General features: G+C 40.5%; 1 protein-coding gene across 1 annotated transcript in view; it reads right to left on the bottom strand.

Moving 5' to 3' along the window:
* Positions 1–1280: 1280 nt before the first annotated feature.
* LOC122787867 (histone-lysine N-methyltransferase, H3 lysine-79 specific-like) overlaps positions 1281–19411 on the bottom strand; it is a 172759-nt gene continuing 154628 nt past the window's right edge. The window contains exon 3 of the mRNA XM_044054783.1: positions 1281–1375. Within this exon, the coding sequence (XP_043910718.1) occupies positions 1281–1375 (95 nt within the window). The remainder of the gene's footprint in view (positions 1376–19411) is intronic.

The raw sequence follows: 19411 nt of genomic DNA, 5'->3' as shown, positions 1-19411 counted from the left end.
CTGACTATGTGAAACTGGAGGCCTCCATAGAAATGCTCAAACTTTTGGACTGTTTGTAAGTTGAGAAAATGGATTAAAACTTGTCATTTTCCACTAAAATTATTGCATTCACAAATACCTAGACTACTTTCAACTATTTTCATAACTAAGAGTTGAGTAAGAAACTTGTGCAAGCCTGCGTTTATTACTGGTGCTCGGTTATGGAGATCAGTGCTAAGTGCAGCTGTGTAAAACTGAATTTAAAGAAAGGATGACAAGGTATATGCTTTCAGCATTTTTAGTTGACATAATGACTGAGGTCTTTATAAGGCTGGAAAGGGGATGAGATGGTATGGGAAAGAAAGTGGGTGCACCAAAAGGAAGACATCAAGACAGTTGTTTGAGAGGTAGGAGAGAAAGGGTATTATCTATTTGGTGGGCAATAGACACCCCATCCCCCAGTTTTCATTTTTTTTTATAAAACAAGGAAGTTGAGGAAGGACCACATAAAATTAAGACCGATAGGAACACTATGGCGTGCCTGTAGTGGGGGGAGGGGTACAACACATACAGGCGATAGACACAAAAGGGCAGGCGAGAGGAGGAGTTGGAACAGTTCTCACCCCCATCTAGAGGACCTCAATTATTCCCACGGCCTGATGTACTGCAGTGATATCCTGGTGATGTTGGGGGTGAAGGTCTCTGGCAGCTTAATGGACAGAGCTGACCAGGTAGAGTGTATAACCAAATGAAGGAGGCCATACACTGGTTTAAAGCATCTCTCCACTGCTTGCACAACTGCATCCAAAATCAGGTCCTGCAGCTTGCTCCATTAACAGCTTTCCATGCTGTGACACACTCTGGTTCCCATGTGACCAGATTAACTTCTGTAACTCTATAAAGAACACTCCAAACAGGTACAGGGAGATGGTGATTGGTCCCTGATTTGGGAGGCAAGAGGTTGGTTGTTCCTGAGATCTTTAGACTTCTGGAAAAGGGAACATAAAAAAATGGAAAAAATAAACTAAAGAAGGAGAAAGAGGCAAGAGAGGCAAATGGAGAAAAGGACTCAACTTGCTGCTAAATATTTTATTGAGAGTGAATAGTAAATATTTATTAAGCAGATTTACTGCATGAATTTGTACTACATATTACACTGACTAATACTGCTGACAAATGGTACTTAATTATCTGTGCAATGCTATTCAGATTGCTATTAATATTTGAAAGAGTTTAACAACAAATTTAACTTGGTACCTTCACTTTTTTGCTACAGAAGGGAACGGATAATGTATGACTTTTTATATGTATTTAATAAAATGATTAGTGCTCATGTCTTCTGTCAAACGTTTCAGCCTCCTCTGAGGCTGTTCTTTATAATTGCGCTCTTCCTTGGCTACAGAAATAAGGAGAAAATGAATGCATACTTGTTTAAATATGCTATACATGTGTGCACAGCCGTGGATTGTTACACGTGTGTGCACAGCCGTGGATTGTTACACGTGTGTGCACAGCCGTGGATTGTTACACGTGTGTGCACAGCCGTGGATTGTTACACGTGTGTGCACAGCCGTGGATTGTTACACGTGTGTGCACAGCCGTGGATTGTTACACGTGTGTGCACAGCCGTGGATTGTTACACGTGTGTGCACAGCCGTGGATTGTTGCACGTGTGTGCACAGCCGTGGATTGTTGCACGTGTGTGCACAGCCGTGGATTGTTACACGTGTGTGCACAGCTGTGGATCGTATCTTTTTTTTTCCTCTCCTAACCTGCCTTTTCGAGTAGATGTGATACAATGGATGCTGTAAGTAAACAATACAGTAGGCCTTGCTGGAGTAATGCAAAATACTAAAAGTGGCACCTGCTCTGCTTATTCCCTGACGATTTTTCCTTTCCTAACTATATTTTTTACTACAGGATGTACTCTGCTCCTGTCTTTTGATACACTGAGAGCCCCGAGTGGCTGAGGAGGGGTGGAGGATAGGTTTCCTATTGCTAGACTGCTTTTAATGACAAAAGTACATTCCTTTACAGGCTGCTATTTTTAACAAGAACCTATTCTTGACCATTCTAATTTGCAATATTCTATGCATTGCTTATTTGTGTGTTTCTGAGTCGATACATTTTCATCTACCCGTAAGGCATACGACTCCCTAGTTAGCAGTTAAAATTTAGTACAGCCGGCAAGAAGTTGTATGCAACTTATGCACTTGCTGCTTTGTCCCATCCTCCACTCTGCCTAAGGTATGATGGCTAGGTCTTCTAGGTCATTTTATATGTGCAACAAGTTTTCCGGAAAGAAGTTACATACTTCAGAAAAACATATATAGTTTGTACATCAATATCCTGGCACAATCTAATTTCTGGCTGACACTAACAATGCTGAAATGAATTAAGCCTTCATTCATTCTGTCTGCATACTTTACAGCAAATGCATTAGTTTTTTATGGTCAGTCACATACACACAGAAAGAATTCACACGCATGCTTGCACAGACATGTGTGTGTACATACACACTCAGCTGCACATGTCTGCATTTACTTAACTTAGTTATAGCTGAAAAAATACATTTTTCTGCAGTTTAAACTACTGAATATGTAAGTAAAATACCTACTAGAGAATTCTGGCCTAATCTCCTGCATCTGTGATAACCACAGCCCCAACTGGTCTTCCCTATACCTCTGTAGGTCATCATATCAGTGCTAACACTGCTGCCTGCAGTGGGGGAATCCTTGTCAGGAATGACAGGTGTTCCTCCAACTCCTGTCTGATATTCACCTTTTTCCATTCAGAACCTACTACAGCTTGCACAGGTATGACTCCTGCAGCAGGCAGTGGAGGATCTTGGTCTTTTTCAAGCCAGCTTTGGGATTGACCCTGAACTTTTAAAGATACCATCTTAAAAATTGCCAGTAAAAAATGAAGTATGTCAATGCAGAACAAGGGGATAAGAGGAGGTAAGGTGTGACATCAGCATGGCCAACGCATGCAGCAATATAGGGATAGTACCTATGGAACTGATAACCTTGTCAAGGTTGGTTTACTAAGTAGATTGGGGCAGTCACATGAATTTTAAGGTGTTTTTTTGTCAGTACTATTGCTGCTTTTGTTACTTAAATGTTAAAACTTTCATGTTTATAGCATAACATGTGTTTTTATGATGCAGTAATTCTTAATTATGTTAAAGCTGTTCATTAATAAGCTTCAGGTTTTGGGTGTCCCTTTTTCAAGTGAGTCTTTAATAGTAATTTGTAAGGTGTGTTGTATGAGTCTTGGGGATACATTAGTATGTTAGAATAAAATAAATAAAGCTCTACCAACTGTTAATATCCAACCTGCATATCCCAAAGGAATGGCATAGTTTGATGTGCTTGAGAACTGCAATAAGCTGATGCTTATTCTCGCACTCAGTACCTTCAAAGCAACTTGTCCAAGAGAAGCCAAAGTCAATTTATGCCTATTGAACCAGATGCACACTTGTAGAATGGTGTTTGTAGCATTCAGCTTGGCTGAGCTTCAGTTGCATAGAAGCTTCAGAATTAACCCTAATATATGCCAATAGGTTTGAAGTACACCAAACTGAACTGTGCTGAGTCATGTTTGTTTGCTGACATTCTGTTGAAAGGGCAAACAAAGTAAAAGAAATTAACAGAGAGATAATACTTGAAAAATATTAGAAAACCAAGATCGGTACAATTCATTAAAAGCAGTTTACCAGTAAGAAATGGCAATTGTCCTTTTTTGGCAATGTTAAGAGTCATAGTAGTGGGAAAGTGTAAGGTGCTATTTTTGACAGATGTGTACATGTATTTTGATACTTTCTGGCATCTACTTTTGTTGGCGAGGGTTAGAAAGTGGCAGGGTAGCAGCATGAAATTGATTAGCATGGTTTTGTCAACACTACATATGTAATTGTAAAGAGTAACTGAGGGCAATAAAAATAACGTTCCATACTCTCTTGCAATATCTACTACTGATCTTTTGCAATGTGATTGCCCTCTAAAGCTGGTTTAATTGTGGCCTTCCATTAATGCATTCAGGTTACAACATGTTGATGCAGCAGAGATCAAGACACAGGAGAGAACTTCACTCCTGAAGATAACCACACCTTAGTGGATGCTTTCAGGACATATGTGAAACATCTGTGTGGGAAAGGGGGCTAAAGCAGGTAGAGAGAGAGAGAGAGAGCTAAGGCATGGAATTAAGTAATGGCTGACATCAGCGATGTAGGGGAAGGAAACGCATGTTTCACACAGTGTAGGAAAAGAGAAAATGACTTGGTGGGACAGGCTCAGCAACACAGGCATGCAAGTCCACTGTCTGCATAAGGCTGAAGTTGAGGGCACAATGGTTGTCAACAAATATACCATAAGTATTATTCTTAACACAGCCCAAGGACAGTTGTGCAGTCAGTGAACTGACAGGATCCCCTCCCCACATCAAATACATAATTCGATAAGCAGTGACACAGGCTCACACACTCAACAGACAGCAGATGTGCTGTGACATTGTTCAAGCAAAAGCCACTGCCATAGTCCATCAGGTAAATAAAGATGGTTAGAGTACTGCATAGTGTACATGCTGAGTTTCATCATCACATGGGAATGGTGGAGGCTAGAGACAATGCTATGATCTTCATGCACAGTATTGTGGAACATACAGTATCCATGTCCACATCTATGCTCACAAGTAAGGACATGCCAGACTCTCATAGGAAGCACAGCCAACCATGGACAGGGAAATGTCCACATGTGTGGGGACAGAGTAGGCCACATCCCTTGTGATACTCAAGGTAGTGCTACATTAACTACAGGTGACATAACGCAAAAGACAGTAGGCAGGACTCGTCAGCCTTCCGCAATACCTGGTAGAACCTCACTGATGATGTCTCAGTCCCACAGCACTGTCATAAGCGCTAAGACATTTTCCTGCATCTAGCAGATCACAGCATCATAGTAATGCAGCATCAAGCTCTTGTACCAGCACTTGCTCATGACTGCTAGGACCATCCTATGCGCTATCATTAGAGGAGATTGTGTATGAGGCCTTGGGTATATAATTACCTTGCAGACTGCAATGATAACTCAGTCATAGATATAAATCTATAACTACTTACAGCATGGATAAAACTGTGGTTTTATACAGAAGAAAAACAAACAAGCAAACAAAAACACTGTCTAGGTTCTTTTGGTATGCAAAGTATTACTGCAATTAGCACTGAAAAAGAGCTGTACAAGTATGGCCTTGCATTCGCTGATGTGACAAATATTGCCATTGAAACTAGCACTGTTGCTACGTCACCCTCAGGACTGCACAAATGATGGCTTTTACTAGTTCTTATGACATGGGATTGGTGTCAATAAAATAACTAATCTGATGTGCAGTCTCCTGAGCAAGCAGCACACAGCAATAAAGTAGTCTAAAAAAGTGACCGATATAAACAGTCCTGCTCTAGCTGGACTACAAAACTGTACTTTTGAATAACTTTATCTGACCAGAATACTTAAATGAGTCATTATACTGCTGTGTTTACTGCTAACTATACAGATAACCGCTGACAGGCATTGGAGTTGGGATAGGACAAAATACAGACTGCAATCGATTAATTGTGTAAAAAATTCCTTAAATGAATAAACTGTCTGATGTGCACTAACAGTAGGCCATGCATCACACAGCACAGACCACAGATAACACTACATGCAACATGTTTAATCTGTGATATTAGAAGGGTACCACTATCTGAATGTCATGGCCCACATTGGTGGACTAGATGCCATGTCTTTGCCTGCGCAGCCATGTAATGTGCACAAGCCTGTGACACTGCTGTTGACAACCATCACCTTTAGTGGTTGGAGGAACAATAACGGCAACTGCACTGCCACCATGGGGCAGTTGAATACCAGGTCGAAGCATAATCATGTAGTCCAAAATGCAGCAGGTGGTAAACATATTGCATTCAGTAACACGTTCATACTGAAAGGCACTCTCATACTCATCCAGGCAAAGGAAACAGACTTTAAGCAGACCACACACTAGCTCAATGACCATCTCTGTCTGGGACAGGTCACTGAAGTATTCCTCGGCAGGTTCCCCAGAGTTATGGACTGGTGTCATCAGGCAGGGTTCAAGTGAGCAGTCTGTCACGTCCAAAAGAAAAAAAAGGAAGGAGATATAACAAAGGGGGGGGGGGGGGTTATACTTGGCAAAACATTTTACAAATTCTACCTACAGAAACTAATATGAAGGGATGACTTTCACTAAACAACACTGTGACCAAGGGATATCCTACCATGGTTGTGTTTGTGCCGAATGTGAGAATCATGATCACTACCAGGATGCTGGGCCAACACATTTATGATGCTCCCCATGCATCGCACATTACCTGGCAGTTAATGGAATCGTAGCCCTTCCTCTTCTGGTGTCACTACCTCATGGTCCAGATGAGGCCCTAATGGCAACATAGGTGCAATCTATTGCGTGAAGCACCTCTGGAAAACATGCCAGACCATAGAAGTTACTCTTGGTTTGTTCTGAGGTAACATGGGCAGATAAATATGCTGATCCACATGTGCTGAGAGTATGTCAAGGACATGAAGTATTCTCGAAGCAGAAGCCTGAGAAATGCCTGACATGTCCCACAGATTCTCTTGAATGTCCTCATGACAAGTATAGTGAGATCTGTATATACCCTGGTGTCTACAGGTGTAGTAAGACCATGAATTCCCCCAGTCCTTTTCTGTGGGCTGTACACATTTATTAAAGCCCTTCCAATATTCCTATCTGCTTTAAACTAATCATGATGTCTTGGTCAGTAAAGTTAAAAGGACCCCATCTTTGCCTATACCTATGCATTCTTGGCTGGAGAATGCAGCTTAGTGCATGCAGTTGAGACAAGCAACTCACAATGAGAAATATCCAGGATGCTACAAAAATTATCTTTGCTGATTGTGCAAAGTCTCATCTTTTCTGTCTACTTTGCAATGCATAAATATCTTATTAAATGTACAGGCACATAATGTGTTTTATGAATTGCAAGCAAATGGGGGGAAAAACCTCATTTACATAATTTTGTAGTAGAAATTTAAGGCATTCCTCATCTGTATCTCATTACTGTCTCATTTGAATGACTTTTTTTCATACACTGACTGGCAACACATAGGTGCAGTGACAGACAGGCATGAATACTACACTTTAACAGGACAAACACCATGTTAGAGCTAAACAATAAGCTTTTATATCCTTCCACAGTGCCTGGCTGCAGTATGCCTTTGTGTTTTACTGTATCCAGATGGTCAGCTGTGCTGCTCTGCTCCAAGTTTAGCTGAGTGAGTAGTTCTGCACTCTGCCACTGTTTGGCTAATTTTTTGCAATTTCCTTTAATGGTAATTGAGCCTAGAGTGACTTAGCTTCTTGTAGCCTACATTTAATTGGAATTATCATAGCAGTGCTGGATGGACAGTACTAGCAGAAGTTTATTAACTGTTGCTCATTTTATTCAGGAGACTGACACTTATTTTTCAGCTAAGTGTATTCATCCTAGCATCTGATGAGCAACATAGAGGCCAGAATGTACCTTTCTGCTACATGATGACCCTTTTCTTTTTATTCTCTCTTTATCCTGTCTACCTAAATATCTGAAGTCTAGTGATCATTTTGCTTTTTGCAGGACCTCACCTCGTTCAATGACTTTGACCGTACTCAGTTGGCCAGTTCATTCCAGGGGGAACTGGGCATTTCTAGGCTAGATCAGTGATGCAGAGTGCATTCTTTCCAGACCAGGAATCCCAACTGTCTCTGCCCCTGGAAAGAGTCAGGAGGTAGAGAGTATGTCAGCTTACTGGTCCTGTATGACAGTCTACTTTCCCCAGGAGTACTCCTTCCCCTATCAGTAGCTCTTCAAGTTCTGCTATTGCTGCTTCCTGACAGGAAGTGTGCCTCTGCGTGCTGTATTCCCTGAGAGGAAGTGTGCTTCTGCGTGCTGTATTTCCATCATCTTATGAGTGTAAATGCAGTCAGTGTGGACTCTAATCTTCTGCTCCACGGGTGCAACACCTAGTGCTCCTGCTAGGTTTGACCCATGTGGTGAGCCAGAACTGCCTCCCTCCACCCAAGATGGCTGAGCTGTCAACAGCCGCTCACTCCCATCCTCCGTCACCAGCTCCTACAGGTACCCAAGCCACTATTCAGACTCTTGTTATTTGCACCATACTTTGAGCTCTGTCCTTCTGCACCATGGAGTTTGCAGTCACCCCAATTACTTTGACCTATTACTAGAATTTGTGAGCGTCCAAGCACATGCAGGCATCATGCTTCTATGCTTCTATGGCAAATGATCATAAGTTGATTGTACATGGACAGAATCTCTTGGAAATATATTGTTAATATTGTCAGAATAGTAATGCTTCAAAGGTCCACATACAAGTGCTACTGAGATTAGAGTTTCCTTATTAGCTGTAGAGCTGTATTACTTTCATTATAGTTTCTCTGTACTTGGTTTGGTAAGAGCATATCTTGACTGTGACAGCTTTCAAATATTACTAACACCAGTATCATGTAGGTGCCATTTGTAGCCTCTGATGAAAGCTGTATTTTATAGAATACTTTTATGGTGCATCATTAATGCACTTTTACCTCAGTTTTATGTTGGTGTGAACTACAGAGGCAATATTTTTTTTTTTACCTGTACATGTTTACCAACAATTTTTAATATTGATCCTCTGTTATACCCATTGCCTGTCTTGCACTTGCATAGTCATAGATACTAAAAGTAATGGTTATTGGACTGACACCAGTATGACCCTCAACCACAATGAAGTCTGGTGGCCATTTACTGTTGGATAGGTAGGGAGTGGTAAAGATGCACTGTTCACACCAACATCAGTTCAACTCTGTACAAAAAATAGCAAAACACTAGGGAAAATTTAAATCAGTCCTGTCGTGCTTACACTTAAAGTGAGAACAACATCTATGTAGAACAACCTCTATGAAGCATAAATGATCTATGAAAACAAATTTTCTTTAATTTGCTTAGGGGCTAAATAAGGCCAAAATCTTATAAAGTGTTAAGACTGAGACTGTAACAACAGGAGAGGTGCATATGAGGACACCATCATTAAATGTTTTGGTTTTTATGGTCTCTCCAGACTTTGTCCCAGCCATCAGACCCATCTCACCACAAAGCCATGATCACATGACTGATTAGTACCTCTTCTAACCCAAATGACCAGGACATATTACCTCAGGTCTAATGCAGTGACTACAAAATAAATTTACTTTAAGTACTTCAAGTACAGTGTTTTAAGATGGTCCTTGATAACATAGACCTCAAATTAACTGCTGGGGTTCAGCTCAGACAATCCATTCCTCTAATTAGATTTCTACACCTCCCTATGTGAGAGCATTTTTAGATATGTTTTAAGTATTTAACTTTTATTGTGTGTTTTACTTGTATTGTATAATTTGCCTAGATTAATGTCCTCCCCGCAGTTGGGTGGGCGTTCGAAAGACATATGTAAATGGGCGTGCCTTCGTTGAAGGTTGGACATCGAGCTGGCAACTCGGTGTTCGTGAAAATCTACTGCCAATCATTAGCGGACCGGAGTTCTGCTGTGGCGACCGCTAACCGGGAAAAAGCTGAAAGACCAACAACGACAGGTATTGTAATAAAGTCTGATCAATAGCTGATTAATTGGAAACTTCTAGTCACTATGACTGATTTGGGGCTTGGCTCGGGAGTTAACTTTTTACTGGTTACTTTTCCAGCAGGACACTTAATTTCAAGCAGGGCTCGTTTTATAAGCCATTTGTTGTTAGTCAGGTAACTCAAAGCCAAGTCATGCAAGTTTTCCTTTTCAGAGTTTCTGTTCATTTCCTGTGACTTGCTTTTCCTTTTTTAAAGACAATACTATACACAGATCTCAGCCTTTATATCAACCAGGGTCTCGTATCCATATCCAGCAAGGCTTGGTGCATTCCTTCTGAAATCACACTACCCATGGTGTGGTATTATGAGTCTATTCTGCTAGCTAAGGGCTACATGCAGTTCAGTTAGCTTCTGTCAGATTCTCTGTCCCTTTACATGAAAGGGATAATTGCTTTGTACTTTCCAAAATATATACGTTTCACAATATTTACTGAATGTATTAATTCAGATAGTAATTTCTGGCATTTTACAAATTGTGCGTATCTTCATGTTTGACCATGGATTTACTTGATCACTCTCACTCTGAGCAGTGACTACCAACATAAACATGCTTCATGGGCTATCCTTAACCTGGCTGGACAGGATTAAAAACAAATCTCTCCCATAATTTAGGCCTTTTTAAATTTTATTTTATGCTTCTTGCTACCTAACCTGATTAGCCCCTTTACTGTGTCCACACACCCTGGAACCCCAGTTTAAAATCAAGCTACTCTCAGTGTATAACTCTATCACCTGGTGGGCCTCCTAGTACTCGTGAAGTCTACCTTGTATGTTATGTGGAGATATGAAACGTGGCTCAGAACTGGTCAAAACACTAGCTCAGGGAGTGACATTTGCAATGGCATCACAACCTTCTGCCACTCACCCTGTAAAGTAGGTCACCTGCAATGCTCCTGGTCTCCACCAGAAGTCACACAGGAAGAGGCTTCTCTGGAGATAGGAATGCTGGCCCTCAGCCAGTTCATCTTAATCCCCATCATTCACGGACAATCCAGTAATGTTACTGGCATCTCTGACAGATGCAATGTCCCTGTACCATTGGGCTGGTAATGTGCTTTGTTAGCTGATATGGCTTTTTGCTGAACTACTTCAAAATGTAGTGTAAGCCTTGGCATCTGTCTAAAATTACTCGCTCAGTATTTTAATAGATAAAATTATCTGAAAATTGTTCTGCCTATACTTCTGTGCTTCATCCAGAAGTCATCAGTTTGATAACCTGTGTCATAATTGTCTGTAATTCAAGTTTTGTACTGAAAATATTGAAAATATGCAGAAAGGAGGTGGGTGAAAAACGCATTTTCATTCTAGAACTCTCGGCAATATTTAGTTTAATTGTAAATAAAAGTTCTAAAGGTATATTAGCATAATATGACAAAATCCTGTTTCAATGGTTTGAGTGACAGGTTTCCATCATGCAGAAAGTTGTCAGATGCGTGTTTTAGTGCCACAGCAATCATTAACCTATAGTATCTACATGCGCACTTTCAGGAAAGGGCCTAGTGCAACGATGTTTTGTCAAGTCTGCTTTTGATGAGTCCTGGAATCTTATGTAGACATGTATATGCACGCACACACTCACACATACTGTGGATGCAAATGAACACTTTGGTTTGATTGTATTTGGTTTGATTGTATTTCAAAATGAAACATTTTAGATGCTCTAAAGAAAGTGTTGCCATAACAGTGTAATGAAAAAAATAATTCTTATTCAGCTTACAAACTGGTGGCTTTCTGAGACAATTTAAGCTAATCAGACCGCATGTTTCTTCCTGAGAAAAGAACAATGCTATAATTTTAAAGTAGAGAAGAGAAAGCAATGTGTTTAAAAAAAAAAGTTCCTTACCTTTTGTGTTTAAAATGATTTTAGAACCAACGTGCCATTCATAATGGTAAGAAGACAAATGGCAAAGAAGTGCTTCCAAATATTTTTATTACACCCCTACGCACTTCCATAATTGGAGTGAATACAAACAACTACTACTCCACATTTAAATGTCAAATCACCAGTCGGATCCTTGAACTAATTTAATGAGTCCTTAAAGGTGAACAGCAATCACCAAATGATTTATAAAAATCTGTGCATACTAAGATTACATGGGCCTCCTAGAATTTGATTACATGTATAGATATGCAGTTGTGGGACTGCACACATCTGCTAACCTCACAAGACTCAAACACAGTGAAAGTTTTGAAACCTGAGGAGAACAAATCTAAGATGACTTCTCTGCTTAATCTAGCAGAAGCATATCAGCGTCAAGCAGGAATGGAAATCAAACCAGAAGTAGATAAAAATTAGGCAGCAACTGAATGTGCCAAAAAAACAAGAGAGAGAATATAAGGTGAAGGAGCAGATGCGAATGCAAGAAATGTGGAAAATGCATAAATATAGTTACAAGTATAAAAAACTTTTGGAAGAACCTCATGTTGATCAGGATCGAACGCAGGAATGGTTAGGGAGAGGCAAATTCAAACTAAGAGATGAAAGGTTAATATTGGTGGCCCAAGAAAGTGGGCTACATATATGTTTTTTTACAAAGTCCATTGAACATGTGGGAGAAATGGGCAAATGTAGGTTTTATAAAACAGAATTGGAAACAGTTGCACACCTAGTTTCTGGCTGTGACATATTAATGGCAGGACGACTGTGTACTGAAAGGCATAATAATGTCAAAAGACTGTTGCAGTGGAGATTGTGCAAACATTATCGTATTGAAGTGGCTGGAAAACAGTGGAAAAATGAGCCACAAAGCATCATAGAAAATGAAGTCTACATTACATGGGATCATCCATTATCATCAGTTAAAAAGACAGATGCTAGAAAATCGGATATAGTGGTCCATGAAAAGAAGACAAAAGTAGCATTGATCACTGAAATCACCACATCCAGTGACTACAGTGTGTTGTGTACAGACAGACACACAGTCATAAAATAGCAGGATTTGCAGGCAGAAACGAGAGCAATGCAGAAGAAAGATACCCAGACAGTTCCAGTAGTAGTAGGAGCAACGGGTCTTATCTAAATACAATTGCAGATTCTTTTTTATATGTTACCGATGCATGAAACTCCATACGAATTGCAGGAGTAAAGAGCACTTCTGGATGACATCAAAGACTGAAACAGTACTAATTTCATGCATTTAATCGTACTTTGACTTTGGAATGGGATCCAGTCCCGTCATGGTATAAGAAACCCAAAAGACTTGAAGAAATTGAGTGAACAGTATTGTAAAAGTTCCAGTTGCAGTAAAACACATCTAAAAATACTCTTATCACTATTAAAACAATAAAAAAGTCTATATTCAAATGCATTAATACAACAATAACAATTTAGTTAAATTTAGTAAATATTTTTTATTATGAACAGTGGTGTTCCATCATGATTTAAGGTTAATCTGTCTGCTTATTGCTAAGAAACAAACATGCTTAGTGGGATAATAAATATTTGGAAGTACTTCTTTGCTGTTTGCCTTTTTGTTGTTACAAGTGGGACTCTGGTTCTAAGTTTGTTTTTCTATTCAATTTGTGGTTTTATAGTTGTAAAATGATTTTCTTTTATTCGGTGTTCATTGGATGATTTGCAAACCCAAATGATGTGTATGAAATAAACCTGTCCCTCTTTTTCTAGTTCTGCCAGAGCTTTATCAATATCTGATCTTGTACAACATTGCTATGCATTACTGATGCTCAACTGGGTGATATCATGTTGTCTATCATTCAATGAGAGTAACCCCTCTTGGCTGCAAACAGTGCAACAGTTTGGGACTCTGTGCTCTCTATTTAAATGGTATAGCAGGACTCTAGCACACATGGATACAGCAAATAAGTGGAATGGCAAAAATAGAATAAAACTTTGTAATCCAAGTTTTTTATATAGATAAAACTGCATTTGCTTAATATGGAAAGGTCGACATTTGATTACAAAAGAGAAAAAGTATACAGGACTGGCAAGTTGAAAACTAGAGCACTAGGTCTTGAACAGTTTTTCTCCCACAGGCTTAAATCTTGGATGGGACTATTCCTTTAACTTCCTTATTCTGGATTAATTTCATAAGGATATCCTGTTAAGAAGTACATCACCTGAAATTTTGTACAGTTATGGTACGTTTAGCAAGTATGCTCAGCATTGTATTTTGCACTTTAAAACAGCAGACTGTCATTTAATACCGTTAACTGTCAGTACTGCACAGGTGGAATTGACTCGTGTCAGTAAATCTGACCTTCATGTAAACCTCTTTGATTACTTGCTTTTTGTTGAACTGGACAGTTTGTAAGTTATTTTTGGTGATGTGATGTGCACTGCTCGCCTTTTCATCACTCACCCTACATCTGAATGACACAATGACAATGTCAACCGCCAGGTAGAGTGCTTTCTGTCATACATCCCACCTTGTTCTGTCAAGTGCAACATATTCTAACAGTGAGAAAACGGCCACTTCAGATAAAAGAATGAATTACTGCTGCTGGGATTCGGTGTTAGTTCCAGACAGTATGCAAGCTTTTGATGTGGTCCACGTTTAAACTCTGAAGCCCTCACGGACAGCTGGAGTATAATGGATATGAAGAATAAATACATAATTGTACCTTTGCTTAAATAACTAGGCACTTACTCAGATGAGTAGGAGCTGATTTAAATCCAGCTAGTATGCCAATCACCTGTAGAGAATAACACTCCATGCCACCAGCCAGTACAAATACATATAATTGCACAGGGGGTTAATTTTTATTTAACCTTTTGAAAAAGTAAGGAATTAAACTAACACATTTCAAATAATGAAAAACCATGGTCCATTTTTTAAAGAGAATCAGAAAAAATAGGAAACAATATCTGCTTTATTTTATTAGTCAGGAAAAAATGTTTGCATGGTACTGATTGTGTATTGCCAGCAACTTTAAGAAATTAAGACAAATGAATAAATCACTAAATAAGTACATAAAACAAATTGTAGAAACTTGTCTTGACAAAATATTTGTTATTTAGTTTATATGTAAATCTGTAATGCAAATTATGCCCATTGCCTATGCTGGTTGTAGTGGAAGGGGTGGGATGAAATGAATGGAAAAGTCATAGTTCTCTGCACACAAGGACTAGATGGCTTTCAAATCTCTCACTGCTGCACATCTCAAAACTGGCAGGGACTCTGATCAATCTGATATGCTGCCTCCTACTGCCAATAGTTCTGATCCATCACAGCAGGTGAAACAAATTTTTTTACGAAACTGGCTTTATCTGTATGGAAATGGTAAGCCATCACTTTCAGCAAATTGCAGCTTCCAATGTTATACTTGACAAAGTGCAAATGTAATGTTAGACCCCTTATGACAGTATTAAGACATGTACTGAATTAGCTCCCCCCACCAACCAAGGAATATTAATCTTATCTGTGATGAGCGACTTCATACACCTTACTCGAAGCATGTCACATTACGATGATACCCCTCCAGATTGTTTCCTGTAATAATAATAGGTTAATAGGTATTTACTAGGCTAACAACCACAAAGGCCTTTTTAAGCCTAGCCATGCATTCCAAATCTCTGACAAGTTCTGATACCCTTGATAAGTATAAGCAGGGGTTTGGGAGATGAAACCTTTACAAGCAGGAGGCTGGGAGATGAGCCATTTACAGGTTGCCTGTGTCCATTAGAGACATAGGTGCCAAACCAGTGATGAATTTCCAGTTCCTCATCCAATTGTCCAAGTTGCACTTTAATTGTATTAGGGAGGAACACATGGATGGGGAGCCTGTTCCATAGATGGGGTAGTCTCTGGGATACATACCTGTCTCTCCAGCAGGTCCTATTTATATCACAGGCAAGGTTTAAGTCTTTAGAATTTGTAATTCTAGAGGTGTTTGTTTTCTGGATATGCAGGAGGTCCATCAGAGTAGGGTCTGACAATGCCCTGTAAGCCAGGTATAGATCTCCTCTCAAAAACCTGTAGGAGACAGGAATACAGGGATGGGGCCTTGAGGCGGTGTGTATAGGACATTTTACTTGCACCCTTTATTCTTGTAGTGAGGAACCTCTGTGGATGTTCCAATTGTTGTATATTCCTGGTTAGGTACATACCAAAGGGGGCAATTATACTCAATGATAGGTCTGATGAATGCTGAGTACAGTGCAACAATGACTTCCTTGGACTTAAATGCCATACCTTTGTTTATAATTTGTGCAACAGAGAATGATTTACTCAATACTGTAGACATGTGATGGTCAAAGGCTAGATTACTATCTGTGTCCCTAAGGCCCTGACTACTGGATCAACTCTAAGGGGTGTGCTGTCAGTATGATAGTTACCGGGGTTGATGACTTCCCAAAGGATACTATTATGCATTTCTTGGCATTTAGTTTTAGTCCATGGCTCTGACACCCATTGTTTGTCTGTATCGGCCCCTCCTGGAGAATATTTGTATCGGTATGGGATTAAATGACTGCTCCTAATTTGCAATCTGCATATTTAGTCAGCCAGAGATCACTGACTTTATCCTTAACTTCAGAGAACGAAATGCCAAAAAGGAGCAACCCAAGGTCTGATCCCTGAAGGACTCCATTTGTAACTGGCCTCTTTGTAGAGGTGAGGTGAACTCCCCAGTTCTAAATTCCTGGGTCCTGTCTGTGAGTCAGTTGGATATCCACCGGGTGATATAAGAGTTTATAACTAACCTCTTGAGTTTGCCAACAATGCCAGAGTGGGTTATTGTGTCAAATTCCTTGGCCAGATCAAGGTAAGTAGTGTCAACCATTTTTCCCCTCATCCATTGCTTTTGTGGCATTCTCAAAGAAACCCACCAGGTTGACTAGGCATGATCTGCCCTTGACAAAACCAAATTGGGTTTGATCCCATGTCTGGAGGTTTACTACATCTCTATTGATCATTTCCATGATAATTCTTTCCATGGCTTTACATATAAGAACAGTGAGACTTATGAGTCTGTAGTTTCCAGGGTCTGCAGATGGCCCACCTTTGTGTAGAGAGGTGACTGTTGCTGTTCTCCATTCATAAGGCACAAAGCCTGCTTGGAGGCTACAATTAAATAGTAATTCCAGAGCACCTGATCATGTTTCATGCTATTTAGAAGGCACCCTCTGATATTGTCTGGTCTCACTGATGCAGTGTTCTTGTTCTTAGAGAGAGCATTAAGTATCTGTTCCCTAGTGATAGTAGGGGGAGTTATATCTGACGGTATTTCCAGAGGGAAGGTTGAGGGCGAGAGATGGGTAAAGTTGGAGCTGAATTTATCAGCCAGGAGGTTTGCTATATCTTCTGCCTCAGTATAGGTGGCTCCATTTTCAATGAGCCCTGCCACAATTGTGGTTTGCCTTTGAGGTTGTGGACATAGCTGAAGAATGCTTTGTGGTTGTCCTTTGCCTGGGAGGCCAAGCTTACCTCAAATTTGGCTTTGGTAGACTTTGTCCTCTGAGTTGTTTAGACTGAGTGCTTTTATCCTGCTGGGTGCTGCACCTTCTAATTTTTGCCATGATTTTCTTCCTCTTGTTATACAGCCTACTGATGTTGCGATTACATCAGAGTGATTTGTTTTTTGAGTTAGTTCTGTACTTCTTCCTGGTGGGTACATATGCCTCTATGCAGCTATTAACATGCTTGTACAGGGTTTATGTGAACAGTTCTACATAGGCAGCAGTGTTTTCAGGGTTTATGGGGACTCGGAATTTTGATAGGTTATCACTAAATTGCAGGAAGTTAGAGTTAGAGTAGTTCCTGAATACTCCAGGTTTAGCTGAGGGTTCTGGTTTTATTTTTACTTCAAAGGAGACCATTTTGTTGTCTGACCTTATCAGGGAAGGCATTACAGTAGGGGGTGTGCAGCACTTTATTAGTGAGGATCAGATCCAGCATGGTTGCAGCCCTCGTTGGTGTATTGACTATCTGGTCCAGAGCGTTTGTGTTTACAAAATCCAGGAATCTCTGTGCCTGTACATTTGGTGTCCTATAGAATTCCCAGTCAATAGTGGGGTAATTAGTCACCCATGAATATGGTATTGGGTTGGATGGTTAGTGTTTCGTTTAAGTACATGGTATGGATTTCTAGGATCATAGAGGGGGACCTATAGCATGCAAGGAAGTGACATTGGATTTTGCCTGTGGTGATTTGAACATGCAGCAGCTGAAGTGCCTTGTCCTGTTTGACCAGTTTTGAAGTATATTTATTTTTGATGTAAATAGAGACATTTTCACATTTAGTCCCTGCCTGTGAAGTAGCTGGTCTAAATGTGTGGAAGACATTATTACCTTGCACTGTTGGTGTGCTCTCCATGGCTTTAAACCATGTCTCAGTGACCCCACAGATGTCAGCATTTCCTAGGCTGAATATAGCTTCTAGGGAGTGGAGGTTTTTGTTTAGACTCCTAGAACTGAGCAGCAATGACTTTAGATTTTGTTTGGATTTGCTATGTTGGAAGTACTTTCAGTTTGGCATTGCTTAAAAAAGGCACTATGGGAGAAGACAACCCACCAGCTTCTGCAAGTCTTGCACAGAGTGCAGGATTAGTGCAGGAGCAGGCAATATGTCTGCTGTGCGATCCAGGAATAGCCTGTAGGGGCGTGCATGAGCGCTCCTGCACAGACTCAGGCCCTGCATGAAAATTACCCCATTTGCAGGAGAAATCCATGCAAATGAGGTTCATAGATAAGTACTAGGCTATCTGCCCAAGGACATCTATAAGCTTAGCCAGAATGTGTTTGGTTTCGCTGCCCCCTTAGATTAGTTCCCTGTGCCTCGGTCCAGCAGAGCCATTAGTTCCCTGTGCCTCTGTCTAGCAGAGCCACTGCAGTGATCCCTGGGGTACATTTTCTGTTTTCCATCCACTCATCAAGGTTTCTCTTGGAGTGTTAGTGAGGGGCTCTGCCTGATGTAGATTGGAATCCTGTTCCAAAGCATGGGGCGTCTCTAGGACAGGAATTTATCCCTCCAGCACATCCTATTTATCGTTGTGGTGAGGTTTAGATCCCCAGAGCTTGTGGCTCTTGGGGATTTGTTTTTTTTTCGGTGGAGCATGTCCATCAATTCTGGGTTGGACAGGCCTTCTATGTCAGGCAGAAATCACCTCTGAGTAAGTGGTATGCAACCGAGTACAGCTGGAGTTTCTTCAGTTGGGCTGCATAGGGCATCTGTTTGAGGTCAGTAATCCTCTTGGTGAGGTACTTCTGTGGTCTTTCCAGCTGTTGCAGGTGTCTTGTAAGGTACATTCCAAATAGGGCATTGTACTCTATGATGGGTCTGAATGATGAGTAGAGGGGCACAATAACCTCTTTTGTTCCAGATGCGAACCCTTTTGTGATTTGGTGGGTCACATATAAGGATTTTCTAACCACCTTGGCAATATGATTATCAAAGGAGAGATTACTATCTACTTGGGTCCCCAGATCCCTTATTACATTTTCTGTTTTTATTTAGGGGACTACCATGTATGTGGTAGTTCACGGGTACTTTGTTTTTTTCCAAGGGGGATGACTATGCACTTTTTGGCATTTAGCTTGAGGCAATGATTTTGACACCAGGTATCCATCTCAGTGAGACCCTTCTGGAGGATGTCTGTATCAGCTGGAGAGTCAATTATGGCCCCCAGTTTGCAGTCGTCTGTGAACTTGGACAGCCATAGTCCTCCTGTGCTTGCCTGTACCTCTAAGAATTATATACTGAACAGGAGGGGTCCCAGGACTGAGCCCTGGGGGACACCACTTGTAACTGGTTTAGAGTCGGATCTAG

This window comes from Protopterus annectens, chromosome 13.part0, assembly GCF_019279795.1.
Source record: "Protopterus annectens isolate FY-2018-M chromosome 13.part0, PAN1.0, whole genome shotgun sequence".
Lineage (NCBI taxonomy): Eukaryota > Metazoa > Chordata > Ceratodontiformes > Protopteridae > Protopterus > Protopterus annectens.
Note: the sequence above shows the minus strand (reverse complement) of the source record. Positions and strands in the feature narration are given on the sequence as shown.